Source organism: Cupressus sempervirens, chromosome 1 (genome assembly GCF_028749045.1).
Source record: "Cupressus sempervirens isolate cs-2001-9-10 chromosome 1, ASM2874904v1, whole genome shotgun sequence".
NCBI lineage: Eukaryota > Viridiplantae > Streptophyta > Pinopsida > Cupressales > Cupressaceae > Cupressus > Cupressus sempervirens.
Window position 1 is genome coordinate 534398659 of NC_143118.1, and position 18301 is coordinate 534416959.

General features: G+C 35.6%; 1 protein-coding gene across 2 annotated transcripts in view; it reads right to left on the minus strand.

The window, feature by feature from the left end:
* The window catches only part of LOC149578569 (uncharacterized), a 266266-nt gene that overhangs the window by 201515 nt on the left and 46450 nt on the right, over positions 1-18301 (minus strand). For both annotated transcript variants that reach the window (XM_089829921.1, XM_089829924.1), the window contains exons 4-7: positions 17992-18076; positions 17647-17716; positions 17380-17440; positions 17176-17229 (exon numbers count right to left, since the gene is read on the minus strand). In XM_089829921.1, the coding sequence (XP_089686047.1) occupies positions 17176-17229; positions 17380-17440; positions 17647-17716; positions 17992-18076 (270 nt within the window). The remainder of the gene's footprint in view (positions 1-17175; positions 17230-17379; positions 17441-17646; positions 17717-17991; positions 18077-18301) is intronic.

Here is an 18301-nt window from a genome sequence, read left to right on the forward strand (position 1 = left end):
GTCCTTGCTATACTAGATTGGCCTACACTAGAAAACCTAACACAACTTAGACCTTTCATTGCGTTGTGTGCATTCTACTGCAATTTTGTGGCAGGTTTCTATCGTCGTGTTACTCCCCTTACTAATTTGACCAATAAGAATGCTTTTGAGTTGACTGCTTAGGAGGAGGATTACTTTGAGAAGTTCAAATAGATTATGACATCATGCCGAGTATTAGAATGCCAGATTTTTTGAAGCTATTTGAATTGCATTGTGAGGGCATTAGTGTCATTCTTTCCTAGGATCGTCATCCCAATGCATTTGAGAGAGGGAATTTCAGGGGTCTTGAGAGATCATTTAGTATGTATGATAAGAAAATGTTGACCATTGTGCATGCTTCTTGGTAGAAAATTTTGTATAAAAACGAATCATAATATCCTAAAGCATTTCCTTATACAGCGAAATCTTAATGAGACGCAGCAGAAGTGGGTCAGCAAACTTCAATCCAATGATTTTGATATTTCCTATATTAAGGTTACACAGCATGTAGTTGTTGACACGCTCTCACAGAGACTCCACTTGTGTGTGATTACAAAGACATTTGAGGATTGGAGACACTTGGTCATTGCAACGTATGTCAGTAATCAGTGGGCAGTTGGTATTGTTGATAGCAGCAATCAGGACAGCAAATGTGCCCTTGCAAATAAGTTGATCATCTACAAGGGGAGGATTTTATAGGTCCCAAGATTAGGGGTCAAGCAGATTGTGTTACAGGCCTTTCATGATTCTCCATTGTTTGGACATCCCAGCTTCTTTAAGACCTATAGACAGGATTGCGAGAGGTTCACATGGAAAGTCCTGAAGTCAGATGTGCAATAGTATGTCAGAGATTACTTTGTTTGTTAGTAGAACAAACAAGAGCATACATATCCAGTCGGGTTGTAGCCACTTCCCATTTCTGAGAGGAAGTGCGAATGTTTATCCATGGATTTATTGTGGGCTTGCCGAAAGCCCAAGCCAAAGACTGCACCTATGTAGTGGTGGATCGCCTCACCAAATATGCTCACTTCTTTGCCATCACCACTATATTTTCAGCAACACAGATAGTTGAGTTGTTCTTCCGAGAGGTTTTTAGATTACATGGTTTACCCCACAACATTGTCAATGACCAAGTTAGCCGTTTTCTGAGTCACTTCCAGTGGGATTTGTTTAGATTGTGTAGGACAGAGTTAACTCTGAGTACTAGTTACCGCCCTTAGACTAATGGTCAAATTGAGATTGTTAATAAATGGGTGGAGGGCTATCTGTGGAATTACGTGTCGACACAACAATAGGCTTGGGTGAAGTGGATATATTTGTGGGACTACTGTTATAATTCCACTCACCACATGTCTATTCAGATGTCCCCTTTTAGAGCCTTGTATAGGTATGATCCCCCGAGCTTTATAGATTTGTTATTCAGTGAGAGTAGGGTACCCAGTGCGGAAGATTTACTATGAGATAGTAAGGATATCATGAGAACTCTTAAGATACAATATTCAGAGGGCTCACAATCAGCAAAAGCAATATGTTGATCAGATTACTTCTCATTCTTTTAAGTAGGTGATATGGCGTACCTGGTGTTGCAGCCCTATCGTTAGTCATCTATCTGATGGAGTGGAGCCGAGAAGGTCAACCCCTACTACTATGGTCCCTTCTATGTGGTTAGACACATGCGTGAGGTAGTCTATGAGCTCGATTTTCCAAAGGACAGCAGAGTTCATAGTGTGTTTCATGTATCACACCTCAAGAAGGCATTAGGCAGAGACGTCCCATTTCTACTTTACCCCATTGGATGATGATGGGAGGTTAGAGTTGATCCTTGAGGCTATACTAGATATCAGGGAGTGACATTTGCATCAGCGAATCATCAAAGAGTTTATGGTGAAGTAGCAGGGTCTTCTAGATGAGGATGCCACTTGGGAGCCTGAAGATATACTTCAGCACCCCAGACTACAACTACTTGGGGACAAACTCTTGGGAAGGGAGGATTGTAATGTCCCCAATTTAGTAAGTTCTAGTAGCTTGGCAATGTCAGTTCATCATTGCGACCCTCGTGAACTAACACTATGTTTTGAGGGTCTAAGTGGAGTGACTTGCTATTTTAAGTAAGTCAAATATGCAAAGTTTCTATTTTTAGCAATATAGTTGTAGCACCTTAGGACTTGGCTACTTCAATGATTGATTGGGCTTCATTGTTGAACTGGATATTGTAAGTTATTTATTAAGCTATACTTATGTATAACTTATAAGTCTTAATTCTAAATTAATGGTGTGAAGTTGGAGACTCATTAGTGAAAAGTGTAACTAGGAAGCCAAAAGGCATCTAGTGTTTTGATAAAGATTGGGTTGTGTAAATGTTATAAAAGGACTTCATGCAGCAAGTTGAACCATCTTTATTTGCATTTTTTTTATTGAATGTTTTCATTCCAAGGGTTTGGTGGAAATCTGGTATTCTCCACAACTTTGTTGCACTTTGAGTGGATCCCAATGTCAGTGAATTGTGTCTTGCTACTAGGGGTCTGATCTGAATTAATTGGTTGCTTAGATGGTGTTGATGTATACCATTCCAAATCATTTATTAGTTGTGATTTGCAGAAGGAAAGGATCTGATTGCCTTGGTGTTGAATCTGTGCATTTCCCTTGCAATCAACATCATTTCCTTGAGTTTGTTCCAGGTTGCAATTCACCTTGTGTTTGCAGCGTTCGAGTAAATGGTTCAGCGTGGGATTTCTAGTCCTTGCGTTTAGTATAAATGGGCGTTTTATTTGAAGCAACCAAAATACCGGTAATTGGCGTTAACAATCAGGGAAGCGTTTTGGACAGCCAACTGCCTAGCAACGTTGCAACTTTATAAATTGCTTTTACAAGTATTCTAAGTTGGAATCCAGCCGTTGTATCTAGGTTGCAACCTATTTTGAGATGTAGAGGGCCATAGCTTTTTACCCAAAAGGGTTTTCCACGTGATAAATCTCTAGCATCACTATCTTCATTTTGTTGGGTTTGTGTTTGTCTCTACTTGTGCTCAATTTTAAAATACGGATTCACCCCCTCCCCCTCTCAATATTTTCTTTGTTTTTCACTTTCATGGAAGACTGAATTCTAGCAAGTTTGAGAACTCCTTCACTATTACAAAGCAAAGGATCCAAACTTTATTGAGTTATTTGCATATCCGCAAGCATCTTGCAAAGCCAAATTGCCTCACAAGCTGCTTTAAATGTTCCTCAATACAGAGAGAGATAGTGCCCACTTCTTTTTACTAGTCCACGTGATTGCACCAGATCCCAAACTGAACACATATCTAGAGGTGAAATTCTTATCATCAACCAAACCTGCCCAATCTAACTCTATGAACCCACTAAGTCTAGGATCAAGACCCCTAGCATAAAGAAGTCCATAATTAGGGGTTCCCTTCACATGAAGCGAAAAATGTAGCTCACTACAAAATTGAGATCGGGTTTAGCAATGAGATAGATGAGACCGCCCACTAATTGCCTAAAATTGTTTCATCAAAAGGAGATGAATCAAACTTAGCTAACACTTTATAGGCATGCAAGCACGTTTACAATCCTACATTCGAAACCTGTCAAGCAAGTTCCTAGCATACTTGACTGGTAAATAAATTTTCTATCATCAATTTATCAAACCTCAACACCTAAACAATGATTGAGAAACCTTAAATTTATCATATCAAAATCCTTGCACAAGTCTTGTTTGAATTCGGCAATCAAATGTCCTAAATTGTCAAAACTGAAAAAGTCATCCATGGAGACAACAAGAATGAGAACATCATCACCAGAGTGTTTGATATACAGATAACTATTAGAAGGGCTATGCTAAAAACCATGAGCAACCATGTACCAATGAATCTTGTCGTACCATGCTCAACAAGCCTATTTGAGTCCATAGAGTGCTTTCTTGAGTTGACATACTTGGTGTTCTTTGCTAGCAACCTTGAAACTAGGAGATTGTGTCATGTAGACTTCTTCCTGTAACTCAACGTTGAGGAAGCCACTCTTAACATCCATCTGATGGACTTTTCATCCAAACTAAGCTACAATGGTAAGAAGACGAATTGTACTCCTCTTGGTAGTAGACACAAAAGCTACATTACCTGGGGATGCATTTCCAACCCTAAGCCCTAGGTTTTGGAAATGGAGACAATTTTGAGCATGGGGGGACGACAAGAGACGTTTCCTAGCCGTCCCCACCCAAACAAGAAAATCGAAAACACATTTTGGAAACTTTGGAAATAGTCAACGAGTTTCGAATTGCATTGATCATCCTAAGGACAACAATGTCATTTGCTATACACCCCAATGACTGCTAAAAGTTTCCAATTCAAAAATATATATTAAACCCAAAAAAATATTAAAAACCCTTTTTTCTTCCCATTTGTGGACCCCACGGTTGAAAATCAGACTTAAAATACATTATAAAAAAATTTATAACTTTATAACTTTGTTAACATATCAAATTATGAAACAAAGATTTTCTTTGCATTTCCCATTCTTCCCAACACACACACACATAGGGACCCTAAAACTTTTAACATAGCCACAGGTGTTAAAGTTTTAAATGTATGGAACTTGCAGTTTGGAAGGCAGTCGTGTTGACGGTTGAACATAGGTATTCAACTGCCAGGTGAACGTTTGCAGAATATTCAACGTGCAATACAGTATGTTGGATGATGCATCCCTTGAGGCTTAGTATGACAGTGATAGTGACATTGATATGGATGATTAGGGGCAGTTGTCATACTATCTTTGCTTAACATTAAATGATCATTGATAGTTTATACATTGATGGAACGATTATATGATCATTTAAAGACTATAGTTGATACTTCAAAAATTTAAAGTTTAAGTTTTTAACTTTTCAATGTTTTCATTTTGTTGAAACTTGAAACCTGGAACTTGAAAATTGCAGCCTTGTGATATGAATCTATGATGCTTTTTATTCTCTCGTTTGATGACTTACTATTGCTATTCTTGGACAATAATTGGAATTGATGTTATTTTCTATGATGATTGGCTTAGATGCTAATTGCTATGCTCTATGATCACTAATGAATCATTATTTGATGAATGGGATTGATATTTTAAACTATGTTGTTGTGATGAATTATAAAATTGATGAATATATTTAAAAAGTCAGATTTATAAATATATATATAGCCATCCCTTGCTCTGCCAAAAAAAAACACCTCGAAAACCCCTTTCCCTTCACCCCCGTCCCAGAAACTTGGTGTAACATAGAGCAAAACTCTCCTTATAGTCAATGCCCTCACACTATGTGAATCCTTGAGCAACTAATCTGACCTTGTATTTGTCTAACATACCATCTGTATGATACTTGACCTTGTGTACCCATTTGCAGCGAATGGGCTTCTTCCCTAGAGGAAGATCAGAGAGAACTCGGGTGTTTTTATTTTACAACTGGTATTTTGCATCCATTGCCTATTTTCACTCTCAAAAACCAATTGCCTCATTAAATGTCTGGGGCTCATAAATACTGTTGTCCTGCATTTTGTCACCACAAAATGTAAGTAACAGTGCGAAACTTTTTCAAACTAGTTTCGCATTTCTTTGAGTTGAATTTGTTATTCAATTGATTAATATTGATTGATCAATTAACTCGAATTCATGTAACAAATTCTTTTACTGAAGGCTTTCGTCAAGTCTTTTTAGTTTTTTTGTTTGTCGAGCCTATGCTTGATTTTTGAGGCCTTCAACATCCTTTCTTCAATTTTTAATGTGAGTTTGTCGGTTTTTCGTCCTTTGGTTTTGCTCAAGTTATTGCTTTCAATTTTCCATTCGTTTTGATCTATCTTAGGGCTTAATCGGGGTTGGCAATCAAAAGATATGACCAATTTAGTGCTAAAAAGTGGGCCTTTTTGATACAACTGCATGAATTAAAAATAACTTAAATTCACTTTATGTTATGTTTTGAAGTTACTTTATCATTTAAAATTTCAACTTAAAGTAACTATAGTCACTTTGTGTTATATTTTTCAATTGAGTTACTTTTTGATTTTCAATTAAGTGATTATATTAACTATATAGTTTGATTTTAAAAAAATTTTAAATCAATTGCTCTAGCAAATATTACTTTTAAATGATATTTGCACATTATATTTTTAATATGATAGTGTAAATATTAGTTATGGCCCATTTAAGTAATATTTCATCAAAAATCAAATTAACATGTGCTTAATTCATCACTTAAGTTGTGTTCAACATGTCTGCAAGCATATTTCATAAAAAATATGCAGTTGCACCAAAAAGGTGCAATTTTGAAAGGGAATGCATGCAAGTGCATAAAAAACATGCTATGACATCAAAAAGGTGAGAATTACATGTGATATGCAATTGCACCAAAAAGGTGTGTTTAGACTTAGAAGGCATATTTTAAAACATGTCATTGCACCAAAAAGGTGTGTTTTGGCCTTGGATGCATATTTCAAACATGCCATCACACCAAAAAGGTGTGATTTTCTTTCAATAGCATACATTTGCCTCTCTAGAACCCGTTGTTGAAGATTGAAAGCAAAACATCCATGCAAGTTATTCCCAAGAACATGTTTTTGCATAGAAATCTCAGATTTCTCCATTAAATGTCTTCAAATCTTCTCCTTTAGGGATGTTTTTGCAAATCCAATATTTCCCATGCCAAATACATTAAATCTTTTTGTAAAAAACATTATATTTCCATGCCCTTTTGGACCCATGTTTTTTAGAAAATGTTCAAGGTTGAAGAGTTTTTTATCTCATTTTGGGATCAAGGAGAGGCATTTTGGAGTTTTAATCCATATCCTTGTTGTTGGAAAACATGTTTTTTCCTTTCAACGACAAAAACGACTCATGTGTTGGTAGTTTGAAACCACGTTTTTGGTGAAAAACGTCCCATTTTCTTGCATTGAATAAAAACATTGGAATTGGGAGAGTTTTTAGGGCACATTTTGGGCATTCTTATCCAAAAATACCTCTTTAGATGCTCATTTCAAATTCATCATTACAAGGTTGAAGATGTGCAAATTTGTTTAAGAATTTTTCAAAGTTGGAGTTTCTTTCTCCTTCATTTTTGGCACACAATCAAATAAGTGGACATTTTCCTTCTTCTTAATTAATTCATGCTTATCTTGTTGATTTTATGCATGTTTTAGCTTGATGCTTTACACTTGTTGATTTAGATGCCATAGAAAGTGCATTTTCCCTTTTAAAATGATGAAATGTTTCATTTTCATGTTTTTTGGTTTTCTTCCCAAACTCCAAATTTGAATTTTCATATTGAAGTAACCTGCTTGTTGACATGTTTAAGTCTTTTGTCAAAGGTACATTTTTCTTTTGTGTTTGTTTTTGTGTTTTGCTTGTTTGCATTTTAGTTTTTCTTCAATTTTGAAGAAGTTGCAGGTTCCTTCCAAAGAACTTGAGCATGTTTCATTTCACTCCACCTTCCATTTCATGCAAGAGCATCATATCATTCCATTTCCATCTTTCCATGTCGTAACGCTTCACATCTCATTCTTCACCTGCGATTACATGTATTTCTATCCATCATCCGCATGTACATGTAATCTCATTCTCCATTTCTATTTTCACGCATCTCACTCTCCGCACCCAATTGTATGTCATGATTACAGGAAAATTCCTTTACATGTAATTGCATCATGAGAACCCATTTTTGACTAAAAGTCACTTTTAAAAGCTCAAAAAATGTCATGTGCATGCATTCTCATGTACTTGGACTTTACCTTTCCTCGAAGAAGTCTATAAGAGCTCACTTCACCTCATTTTCTCAAGGCACATTGCATCCATTTCTTGCATATGCAATTGCACTTCATGAGAAAAATACATGTAATTCCACTTTCCTTGCCATAATGCTTTTTATTTCCATCCATCATTCGCACTTACATGTAAGCTCATTCTTCATCTGCATTCACATGTCATTTCACTTTCCATTCTTCATTACATGTTGCATATACATGTAATCCACTTTCCGTGCAATTACATCTTGAAAACCCAAGTCACTTTTCAAAGTCAAGGGTTTTCATCTACACGCATTCCCATGCATTCCACTTTCATTCCTACTCCATGAATCGTTTTCCATCTTTTGCATATGCATGATGTCTCTTTTTGATATCATCTCATTGGATCCTTGAAGTGTCTAAAACGTACTTCGAATCAACCTTTATGGCAATATCCTCTAATGATGTGTTCACATTTTGGAATTTTTGTGTTGCAGTGCAAGCACAAGAGATGCCCTCACCATCAAAATCTAAAGGCAAAATGAAGTACCAATTTGACAAAGAGTTGGCTCATGCAACTCAATCTCACGTCACGTTCATTCTTGACAATGTGACAAATACAAAGATCGAACGTGTGGACATGACTGATTTCCTATGAAGGGTAGAAGCTCCTGTTAGTCATGAAATGAAACATATCGAAAGGAGTCATATTCACTTGGTGTCTACATTTCCCATGGTTGCAATGGAACCAGAATTTGTTCTTGGATGTGTGGAACATTTCAGTCCAAAGTCAAAGACGATCAAGGATGTTGATGGTAATATCATTGTAAGCCTTGATCCAAAGGTTATTGAGCAGATTTTCAAAGTGTCGCAAAGTGCAAAGTGCGTAGATCTTACTAAAGAGTCATCTTTGGAGATATGGAATGAAAATAAGGGAAATTATGAATCTATATCTGTTGGATTCCAAGAGAAACTTCTCAAGATGGCCAAAAACCATTCGCAAATCTAATGTCAAGCTGGAGTACAAAGACCTTATTATCCTTCTCAATTGGATATGTGGTCTCAAAGATTCTAGTGTTTTCGAACCATGGATGTATAAGTTCAGTTTCTAGATCATGGATAATAAGGAACATATATTTTGGGGAGAACTAATCAGCACTGCAATTTGTCAACAATTGCTCAATGTAGGGACTTTTGTACCTTTCTACATGAATTCCTACCTTGTTTATATTGCTGCTAGTATAGGATCTTTTTTTGAACTCTCAACCAAAAAAGATCGTCTTCAAAATTCCAGTTTGAGATTGCTATGATTAGATTACTCTGACTAATAGTAAGTACCATTATAGAAGAGTTCAAGATGCTTTCTTTGGGCATTTTCGATGACTATTTGATAGACAGTTGTCTATCAAAAGGGTATCTAGTGAAGCTTGGGCGAAAGTAAATCAGTGTGGTTGTATCTTTATTTAGTTTCCAACCTTTACTTACTTGTGGGTTGGGTATTTTAAAGGAGAGCCATATACCTTACCTAGGTATGCTACTAATAGGATCATTTTAATGGAATTGGCCAAACAACTCATGGAAGTTCAATCTGATCAACATTCTTTGCATAGGCCAAGTTTTGGTATTTCTTTTGCTAAACCTCTGGTACTTGGTAATTATATAATCAATTTTGTACACAAAGCAAAAACTATGGAAGTAGAACTTCAGTTGATCACAATGAAGAGATTCAAAGCCAAATCTGACTTTGACTACAAAGAAATGAATTCTCAAATGAAGAGGGTTTTTGCTCATGTTCATCGTATCAAAGATGTTTGGATCGATATGCGATCAGAATTGGATATAATGAAAATGGACTACTGCAGATTGACATTGCAATAGATCATTGATCTTAACATGCTCAAGATCCCGTCTGATTTTCAAATTGAAGATGATGGTAATATTCTTGATCCAGCATATCATCAAGCTGGCTTTGATAAACGATGCCCTTTCCCTATTCAATGGCAGCAAAAGGAAGGTACATGTATCCTACATAGATTTCAATCTATTTTGGCAAACACTAACAAGTGATTGAAAATTAAAGGCCTAAAAAGGGTTAATCCGAAATTGGGTTTGGATTGTGGAAGTTTTGGTCCTCTTGAAAGGAAGTCACAATTGAAAATCACAAGTAAAGATGGTGCTTCTTCTTCTAATGTAAAGAAATCTCTCAAATTCAAGTTCAAGGGTGGAAAGGGATTTAAATCATCTCAGACCCCTGAACGAGTTCAAGAGTCAGAGGAAGAGTCAAAAGAAGAATCAGACAAAGAACTTAATGAAGAATGAAGAGGAAGAAGGAGAAATCATGATCATATCTCCTCCAGGACCAACACAAACTTATGAGCCATCTATACAAGAAACGCCTTTTCAAGGACCAATAGATGATGATGTGAATCCCTTCTCCACTATTTCCACACCTTCCATCTCGACTTCAAAAGTCAATACATTGGCTCTTCCTATATCTTTAGCAACTCCTTCCATTTTATCAAATGAAAAATATGAACATTTGGGGAATGTATTCGAGGAATTTCCAACTCTCGCAAAGGGTCAAGTTTCTCAACTTGATACATCCTTAATAGGTTTTGAGTTGTTTATGACAGAATCCTCTCATCATGCACCTATGAATTCAGCTGTGCAAACGGAATCTTGCTCGGTTACAATGGAGATACAATCAGGATCAATGCCAATGGTCTCCATTGTACCTACTTCCACAGATGAAAGTTTCAGCTTGCCTGCATGGTTAAGCACGATCACAATGAAGAGAAGGAAGTTGGTTGTACCCTCAAATGATCTTCTTATTAAGAAAACTAAGTCCAAATCTTTGAAAGATAAGATTGTTTCAAGGATCTTAGTTGATTCAGAGAGAACCAAGTTTGTAGAAATTGTTGAGCCGCTAGTGGACAAACCTGTTGAAGAACTTACCCATTCTAATTACAAGTTCACCAAGGTAGAGATTGGGAAGCAGTCACGATTGAGTTGCTTACAGGGTGCTCAAGATGCACTTGCCAATTTATTAAAAAGCAACCATGAATTATGTGAAAAGAAAAATCAGTTTAAGCAGGAGGTTGTTCGTTTAAATGAAGTTATTCGACAACAATGTTCACAAAATGTTGTTGTGTCTCAGACATCCAGGGAAAGAAAGCTAATAGAAGTTGCTAATTCTTGGATAGGAGAAGCCATTTCTGAAAGAGTTCAAGCTATTACAGATACGGTTAAAGTTCTTAGGCGTATCAAAGACATGGATGAAATGGAACAAGATTTGATTTCTTCTTTGACTCAAGAAGCTGACATCTTGAAAGAGATTCTTAATGACTAGGATGAAATTGCTAAGTCTAATATGGATGTCATGGTTACATGTGACATTCTCCCATCCTATAAAATGTTTTTCAAATATCAAGTACTTATGGGCTACAAAGCAGAAACACTAAGAAAACTGATAACAAAGTTGCAAGAAGCCCTTGGAGATTGCCAAGCAATAGAAACAAGAATCACATGTGACTTAGAGCAAATGGGATGTCAAATTCTTGATGAACACGATAATCTAATTGCAATTGAAAGAATGACTTCAGAATATATAATCAAGGTCAATGCTGATTTAGATTTTGAGGATTTTGGTTCTCACACAATGAGCAAATTTGCTTCATATAAATCTTTGGCAAAACACTCGCAATATTCTTTAGCGGAAAATTTCAAGGTTGTGCAATCAGCATATGCATATGCATTAAGAATAGAGGTAATATCAAAGACAATGGATATTTCTAATCTTCCTACAGTGTGTGATGTTATCATCAAAATTCAAGGCATTAAAAATCAAATTTTAAGAGTTATTTTTTTTTTTTGTTCATAGATCTAAGAGGATGCATTGCATAGAATTATGTAATTACATGTAATGCGAATTGCATGTGCAGCTGTATGTAATCTAATAATTTCTCTTCTAATTAAACTCGGTTAAAGTTGGTTGAGTTGCTCCCACTTTTTCCTCCATCTTTTTGTCAACTCCTATGCCTATATAAAGGAGTGTTATCTTATTGTAAAATCATCTTTTATTGTATGCAAGAGAGCTCTAGAGAAATTGTGCCAGCAGAACTTTGATGGTGTAGCACTACTTTGATAGAAAAGTGTATATAAATGAGCAATTGAAACTAAACTTTGATTGAGTGCAATTGTTACTTCTACGAATTAGAAACTTTGTTTGTGATTTGCATATGTTATCTTTGATTTATTTGATCTTGTGTTCTTGATAATTGAGTGTAAAAAGAGTTAAGAAGCAATTGGAGCCAGAGCTTTGACTAGGAACAATTGTAAAGATATATAGACTAGAAGCTTTATTTGTAGCTTACATCTCTTTCTTGATTCACAAAATAATTAGGATATCTTTACTTTTGGAAGTCTTTATGCCCTATTAGTAAAGCTTCTTTATATAGAATTACAACCGGACTTAGAGCCAAATTGGTACACTTCCAACTAGCCTTTGAGTTAGTGTTGGTTTATCGGTATCACCATTTTCAGTTTTTAGATAGAAGTGTAGTTAGAGATTTGACCCTGCCATTACTCACTCCATGGGTAAGTGGACTCTTTCCTGAAAGTTAACGAGGAAAGAATAAGGGTAACACCGTTTTACTAAAATCTTTCAACTTCTTGCTTACCTTGAGTTGATCCAAAGAATGGTGAGAAATGGGAGCCTTTCCTTTAAGGTAGGAGAGACTCTGTCTCACACGCTATGGTTGGTAATCTTATTTTGCAACTGGATTTTACCCAAAACTGTCAGTTGCAAAATATCCACCCAACAAATACTATGAGGATTGGCCACTCTTACCCTTATTTCTAGAAGATGTACTTTCAATGAGCTCAAAAAAATAAAGATCATTGATGGTCTTAGCCTGCCATTTAGGCCATAGAGTAGATGTGCCAATATCTAATGAAGGAATAATAACTAGAGCTTGACATGGAAGAGGATCTTGAATAGGTGGAAGATTAGCATCATTTGGAGGAAATTTAGGTATTGCATCATCAAATACAGAATTTGCATCATCCCTCCCATCAGGTGAACCTAATGGAAGACAAATGTCAAACACCCAAATTAGAACCCTTCAAAGGTTGATCCTTAGAATTTTGCTCAGATGAGGAAAGCTGAAAAGGTGCTCATTCTTCATCAAAAACAACACCATGACTGAAGATAAGACGATTTGTGTCTACATCAATCAGTTGTCAATTGGTAAGCCTTATGGTTGTTACTATATCCTGTAAACATAAATTTTGACTCATGAAATCCAACTAGGAGCATTAGGCATTTGGAATCAATACATATGCTAAAGAGCCAAAAACTTTCAAATGGTAGACCCTAGATTTGCGACTAGTCTAGGCTTACTCACAAGTCTTACCCCAATAGCATATGTGGGAAACTTATTAAAGAGATGGAAGTAGTAAACACTCCTATGCCGAATATTTCTTAGGAAAATTTATGTGTTACATCATTGACTTCATCATTTTTGTATTGGGCATTTGGAATCCATACATATGCTAAAGAGCCAAAAACTTTAAGATGGTTAATCCTAGATTTGCGCCTAGCCCAGGCTTCCTCATAAGTCTTCCCCCTAATAGCATATGTGGGAGACTTATTAAAGAGATAGAAGAAGTAAACACTGCTCTATCCAATATTTCTTAGGAAATTTTATGTGTTACATCATTGACCTAGTCATTTTTGTAATGGTGTAATTCTAACGTTCTACAACCTTGTTATGTTGAGAAGCGTATGGTGTGGTTAACTAATGTTTGATGCCATGTATATCACAGAAAGTAGAGAAAGCAACAAAGCAACCCCCCCTCCATCAGACCTAACAAATATAATAGAACAACCAAACTCTTTTTCTACTAAAGCCTTAAATTTCTGAAATATAGTAAACACATCTGATTTATGTCTAAGAGAGTAAAACCACATTTTATGATTGAAATCATCAAGAAAAAGCAAGAAATACCTGCACCCAGTAACAGAGGGAATATTCATAAGACCACATGCATCAGCACGGACCAATTATAGTACCTTAGAGGCTTGCCATGAGTAACCATGCTTGAACGGTGTCCTGTGTTGGTTCTCATCCTGACAAGTTCCACAAACCTGTTGATTCTAGGTAATCACCCATATCTACAAGTTTGTACAGACCATGATCCTCTATGCCAATAGCTACAATAGTGCATGTCACACGATCAACAATCATACACTTGTGTGCACTTAATACGACATCAAGCTTAGGAGAATGCCGCATGATCTGAGTCACTAAGAGTAGGTTCAGTTCCATGCTAGGAAAGTAGTATACGTTAAGGAAAATGAGATTCCTCCCACCAGACTGTATCTAAACATTGCCCTTGTCAACAACACTATACTCTTCGGTTCCTCTAAATATGATTAAATCAGTATAGGGAGAAAATTCTATTAACAAATCATGCATGTGAGTGAACTATCAAGAAACACCATAATATATATACCAAGTAGAAGATATTCACATGGTTTGTAAGTCTTCTAGCCATGAAGCAGTAAAAGGCAGAGTCTTTCTTGCAACATTTGCTTTAGGCTGAGACCCTTCCTACTTTTGTTGCTCAGAAGCCAAACAATTGTAACAATCCTTGATCAGATGGCCATATTTATGACAATTAGTTACATTGAACCTTCTTCTTTGAGCCATCCAAAGATTGAGCGGATGCCTTGCTCTAAAGAGAACGAAGTGGCACTTCTACCAAATAATTTGTTTCCAACAATCCTGCTACAAAAGCTTCTATAAAATCTTATGAGCATTTTAGAGAAATTCTCAACATTACTTCAACTAAATCCTATGAGCATTTCATAGAAACAAGAGAGGTTGACACCAAAAACAACCAACCAACAGGTTATAATAGTGTGAGACTATCACATCTAGAGTTGCAAAGCGCTTCAGCCACATTTTATTTACCAAAAAACCGTAGCCCGAAAAAAGACAGTGAAAAATGCATGTAGCAGCAAAAACGACCCACAATATTTGTATTTGTAGAGAAAAATGGCTCTAGTAAGAGACTTGAAACCCTATTCGAGTTCTAAAAATTCTGCCAAAAAACTCCAAAGAAAACCAAGGAAAAAATTATTTCAAAAAATATAATCAAATAATTTCAAAAGAGAATTTATTTTTTATTTTTGAGAAAATCAAGATTGCTTTGATACCATATTACTAAGAAGTCATTAGTAAATTATTTTATTGTATTAACAAATGATCAAATAGATTGTTCTAAAAAATTTACAATAATAGAAAGTTTCTAATAAGAAACTAAAGAAAATTGTGGGAACAATCCTATCTACATATTTTACACAATATACATAAGATGAACATTAAATAAAAATATTCTAATAGATATGGGTGTCATTGAACAAAACCTTTTAAAGAGACTTCCTTGATAAGTTTCATTTAGAAAGATGTGGACCTAGATATTTGGAAATCAAAACATGTGTGTAACCTTAAGAAAAGGGACAATAAAACTCATTAGGACTTGTGCATATCATACTCCACAATTTCCTATGTACTCCTCAATTGAAACAAAACTTTGTTGTCCATAGTGCTCATCAACAACAAGGCTACTCCAATTTGTTTGATGCTAGAGAGGTTATAATCAGAACTAAATGTGAGACACAATTTCCCTAACTAGACCTAAGCAAGGGAAGCTATTGAAGTGCATAAAAGGATGCATGCATAGAAGAACACTCTACAAAATGAGCCTATTGTTCAAACCGTCCTTGATTTCGCAAAACTTTTGGAAATGACCAAGATAACCAAAATCCTTCCAACCTAATCTTGGGTAACAAAATTGTCCCTCCTTGTAGCTAGAAACATCAAGCTCACCTTCTAAATCTGAAACCACGATCTTGAAGAAAATTTGCTTAACCTATTCGCACAAGACTACTATGACCCAAAATCAAACTACAAGAAACCACGATTTTTGTGGAAAAAACAAGAAAACTCCCCAATGGTCTTATTTCAAGAAAAAAACAAAAAAAGCCCTTAATCTAGCAAAACTAGTCATGACTTTTTTGGAAAAGGGCAAAAACCATGAAAACAACTTTTGAGGAGAAAATTAAAAACATCAAACATGACTTTTAGGAGAAAAGCAATTAAAACCAGACATAATTTCTTTGGAAAAAATGATCAAAACCCAAAAAAATTTGAGGAAAATTTATAAAAACCCAAAAATAATTTGAGGAAAGTTTACAAATACCCAAAAATAATTTGAGGAAAGATTATTAGAAATCCAAATAAGATTCTGTAAAAAAAATTATAAAACCCAAAAACAAACAATATAATTTTTTGGGAAACGTGAAAAACTCTTTGCTGAAAAAATCGTAGCCACTGTAGAATAGAAAAACCCACAGAAATCTGCCAAAACCACCACAAAAACCCAAGTCACCAAAAGGAATTTGAGAAATCAAGCTGAATTCTCAATGCACAAACCCAACAAATCTCACATTGCAAGCACAAAATCTGATAAACCCGCAACTAAGGAAATCCAAAAAAGCATGAGAAGGAGAAAAGATCATGCAGCTTGAAAACGGCACAAACATGGAAAACAAAATCTTCAAGCATGGTCGATGTGGAAAGAATGGGCTTCTAAAACACGATCAAACAAAGATGCATGAACTTGAAGAAATGACCAAAAAACCTTGCACATGGGATTGAAAACCCTTTAGGCAGGATTCTTCAAAAATGACATCTAAGACCTTTCTTACGGGTTGTTTGAAACATAAAAGAACTTTAATGCAGTGGGATAAGCAAAGAGGAAAATGCAAAAGCAAGCTTCTTTAAGAATTTCTAACCCACAAACTTCCATGATTCTGTGAAGTTGGTCTTCACCGAACACAAAAATGCACCAAGTAGTGACAACCAAAAACCCTAAAAATTGCAAAAATTATTTTTTATTAAAAAAATGATAAAAAAAATTTAAAAATCCAAGAAGGCCTCAATTTTTTATTAAAAGATTGCCTCTCTAAAAACCTTGCTCTCCATTATCTCTCTCCTCTTAGTTTTTATTAAACAATAGGCCTTCCTTTCACTTGATCATTTCTTATGGTATAGATTCTGTATAGGCTGCCTCGTATAGGATTGCTTATTTGATTGTCCCCTACACTTTTTAGTTCTATTTTTCTGCATTTTTGGCTATTAGAGTTCCCTTTAGCACACCTGTTGAACTATTATAAAATGAACATTGCAGTCTCATTGACCTACATTGGTTATTTAGGAACGATAGTATTGTTCTTTTGTGACTGTGTTGGTGAATTCCCAGTACAACAGGTCCATCTCAGATGCATGATAGAGGAGTAATGATTTAAAATCTATAAAACTGGATGTATTTTAGACACCTGCCTTGAGTAGAAGCTGGCTTGACAGCATGTCTTCTTCTTCACGGTTCCTTAACCCCTGTACAATATAACCAGCAGAAACAAAAATTCAATGATCGACAACAATCACTAATTATAATATATGAAAAAAAAGCTGTCCTAGATCAAATTCATGCATAAAAACAGTTCCAAATGTGAAGTTCCTCTCCTTTAAACAATGAAGACATACCTTTGAAAGTGTGATATTAGATCTCCACATATGGTGCGATGTTCTTGCTGATACATAACACCTATGACAGAAATCACAAAGTAACATGAACATCCAAAAATGAGCAACACTTGCAATAATGCTCAACTCGTTGTTACCAGATCTCCCAATACAAATTTGTAAAACATGTGTCATTTACCCATTTAACATCCAAAGTGAGTATCTTATGTCAATAACTTGATAGAAAGCTAAACTCCCATCATGCCCAAGGTAGAAATAATATTAAACCTGTGCTCTCCACGCTTTGAAGCATTAGATGATAGTGCTCCTGTAAAGCCAATGCCAGCTACTGGAATTCCTGCTCTACAAAGTTTCCAAGAATACCATGTCTTAATATTACCCGCGATTAGAAACAATGAAATTGCACCAACGTAAACACTAAAACCTGCCCAACTCAAGACTGTTTTCTCTGCTATATGAATTATGTGCTCGACTCATAGAGTATACGACCAAAATAAACCTTGTGAAAGAATCAAAACATAAAAGGAATCCTAAAGGTTTCCATTTGTTTGCATTGAAAATGGGTCAATTTACCAGAGAGAACTACTATTTAAACATAAAATACCAACATACCTGTAATGGCAAGTTTTAATGCACGGTTATATGCTAATAAAGCCATGCTATCTGAAGTTTCCTGGGCTGCAAAACTTGCTGGCACCTGTTAGAAGAATTTAAAACACAAGTATCAATACCAGTCAATGCAATCATAACATAAAAATTAACCTGCCAAAGATGAAATCGACATCAACTTCAGAAAGGTCAAAACAAAAATGCATTGGACGAAAAATGTTCTTGTAATACATTCATAGAGGAACGACAAATATTCGAGTAACCTATCTACATTAAACATCCAAAACACAAGAAAAGAATGAGAACAGTAGGT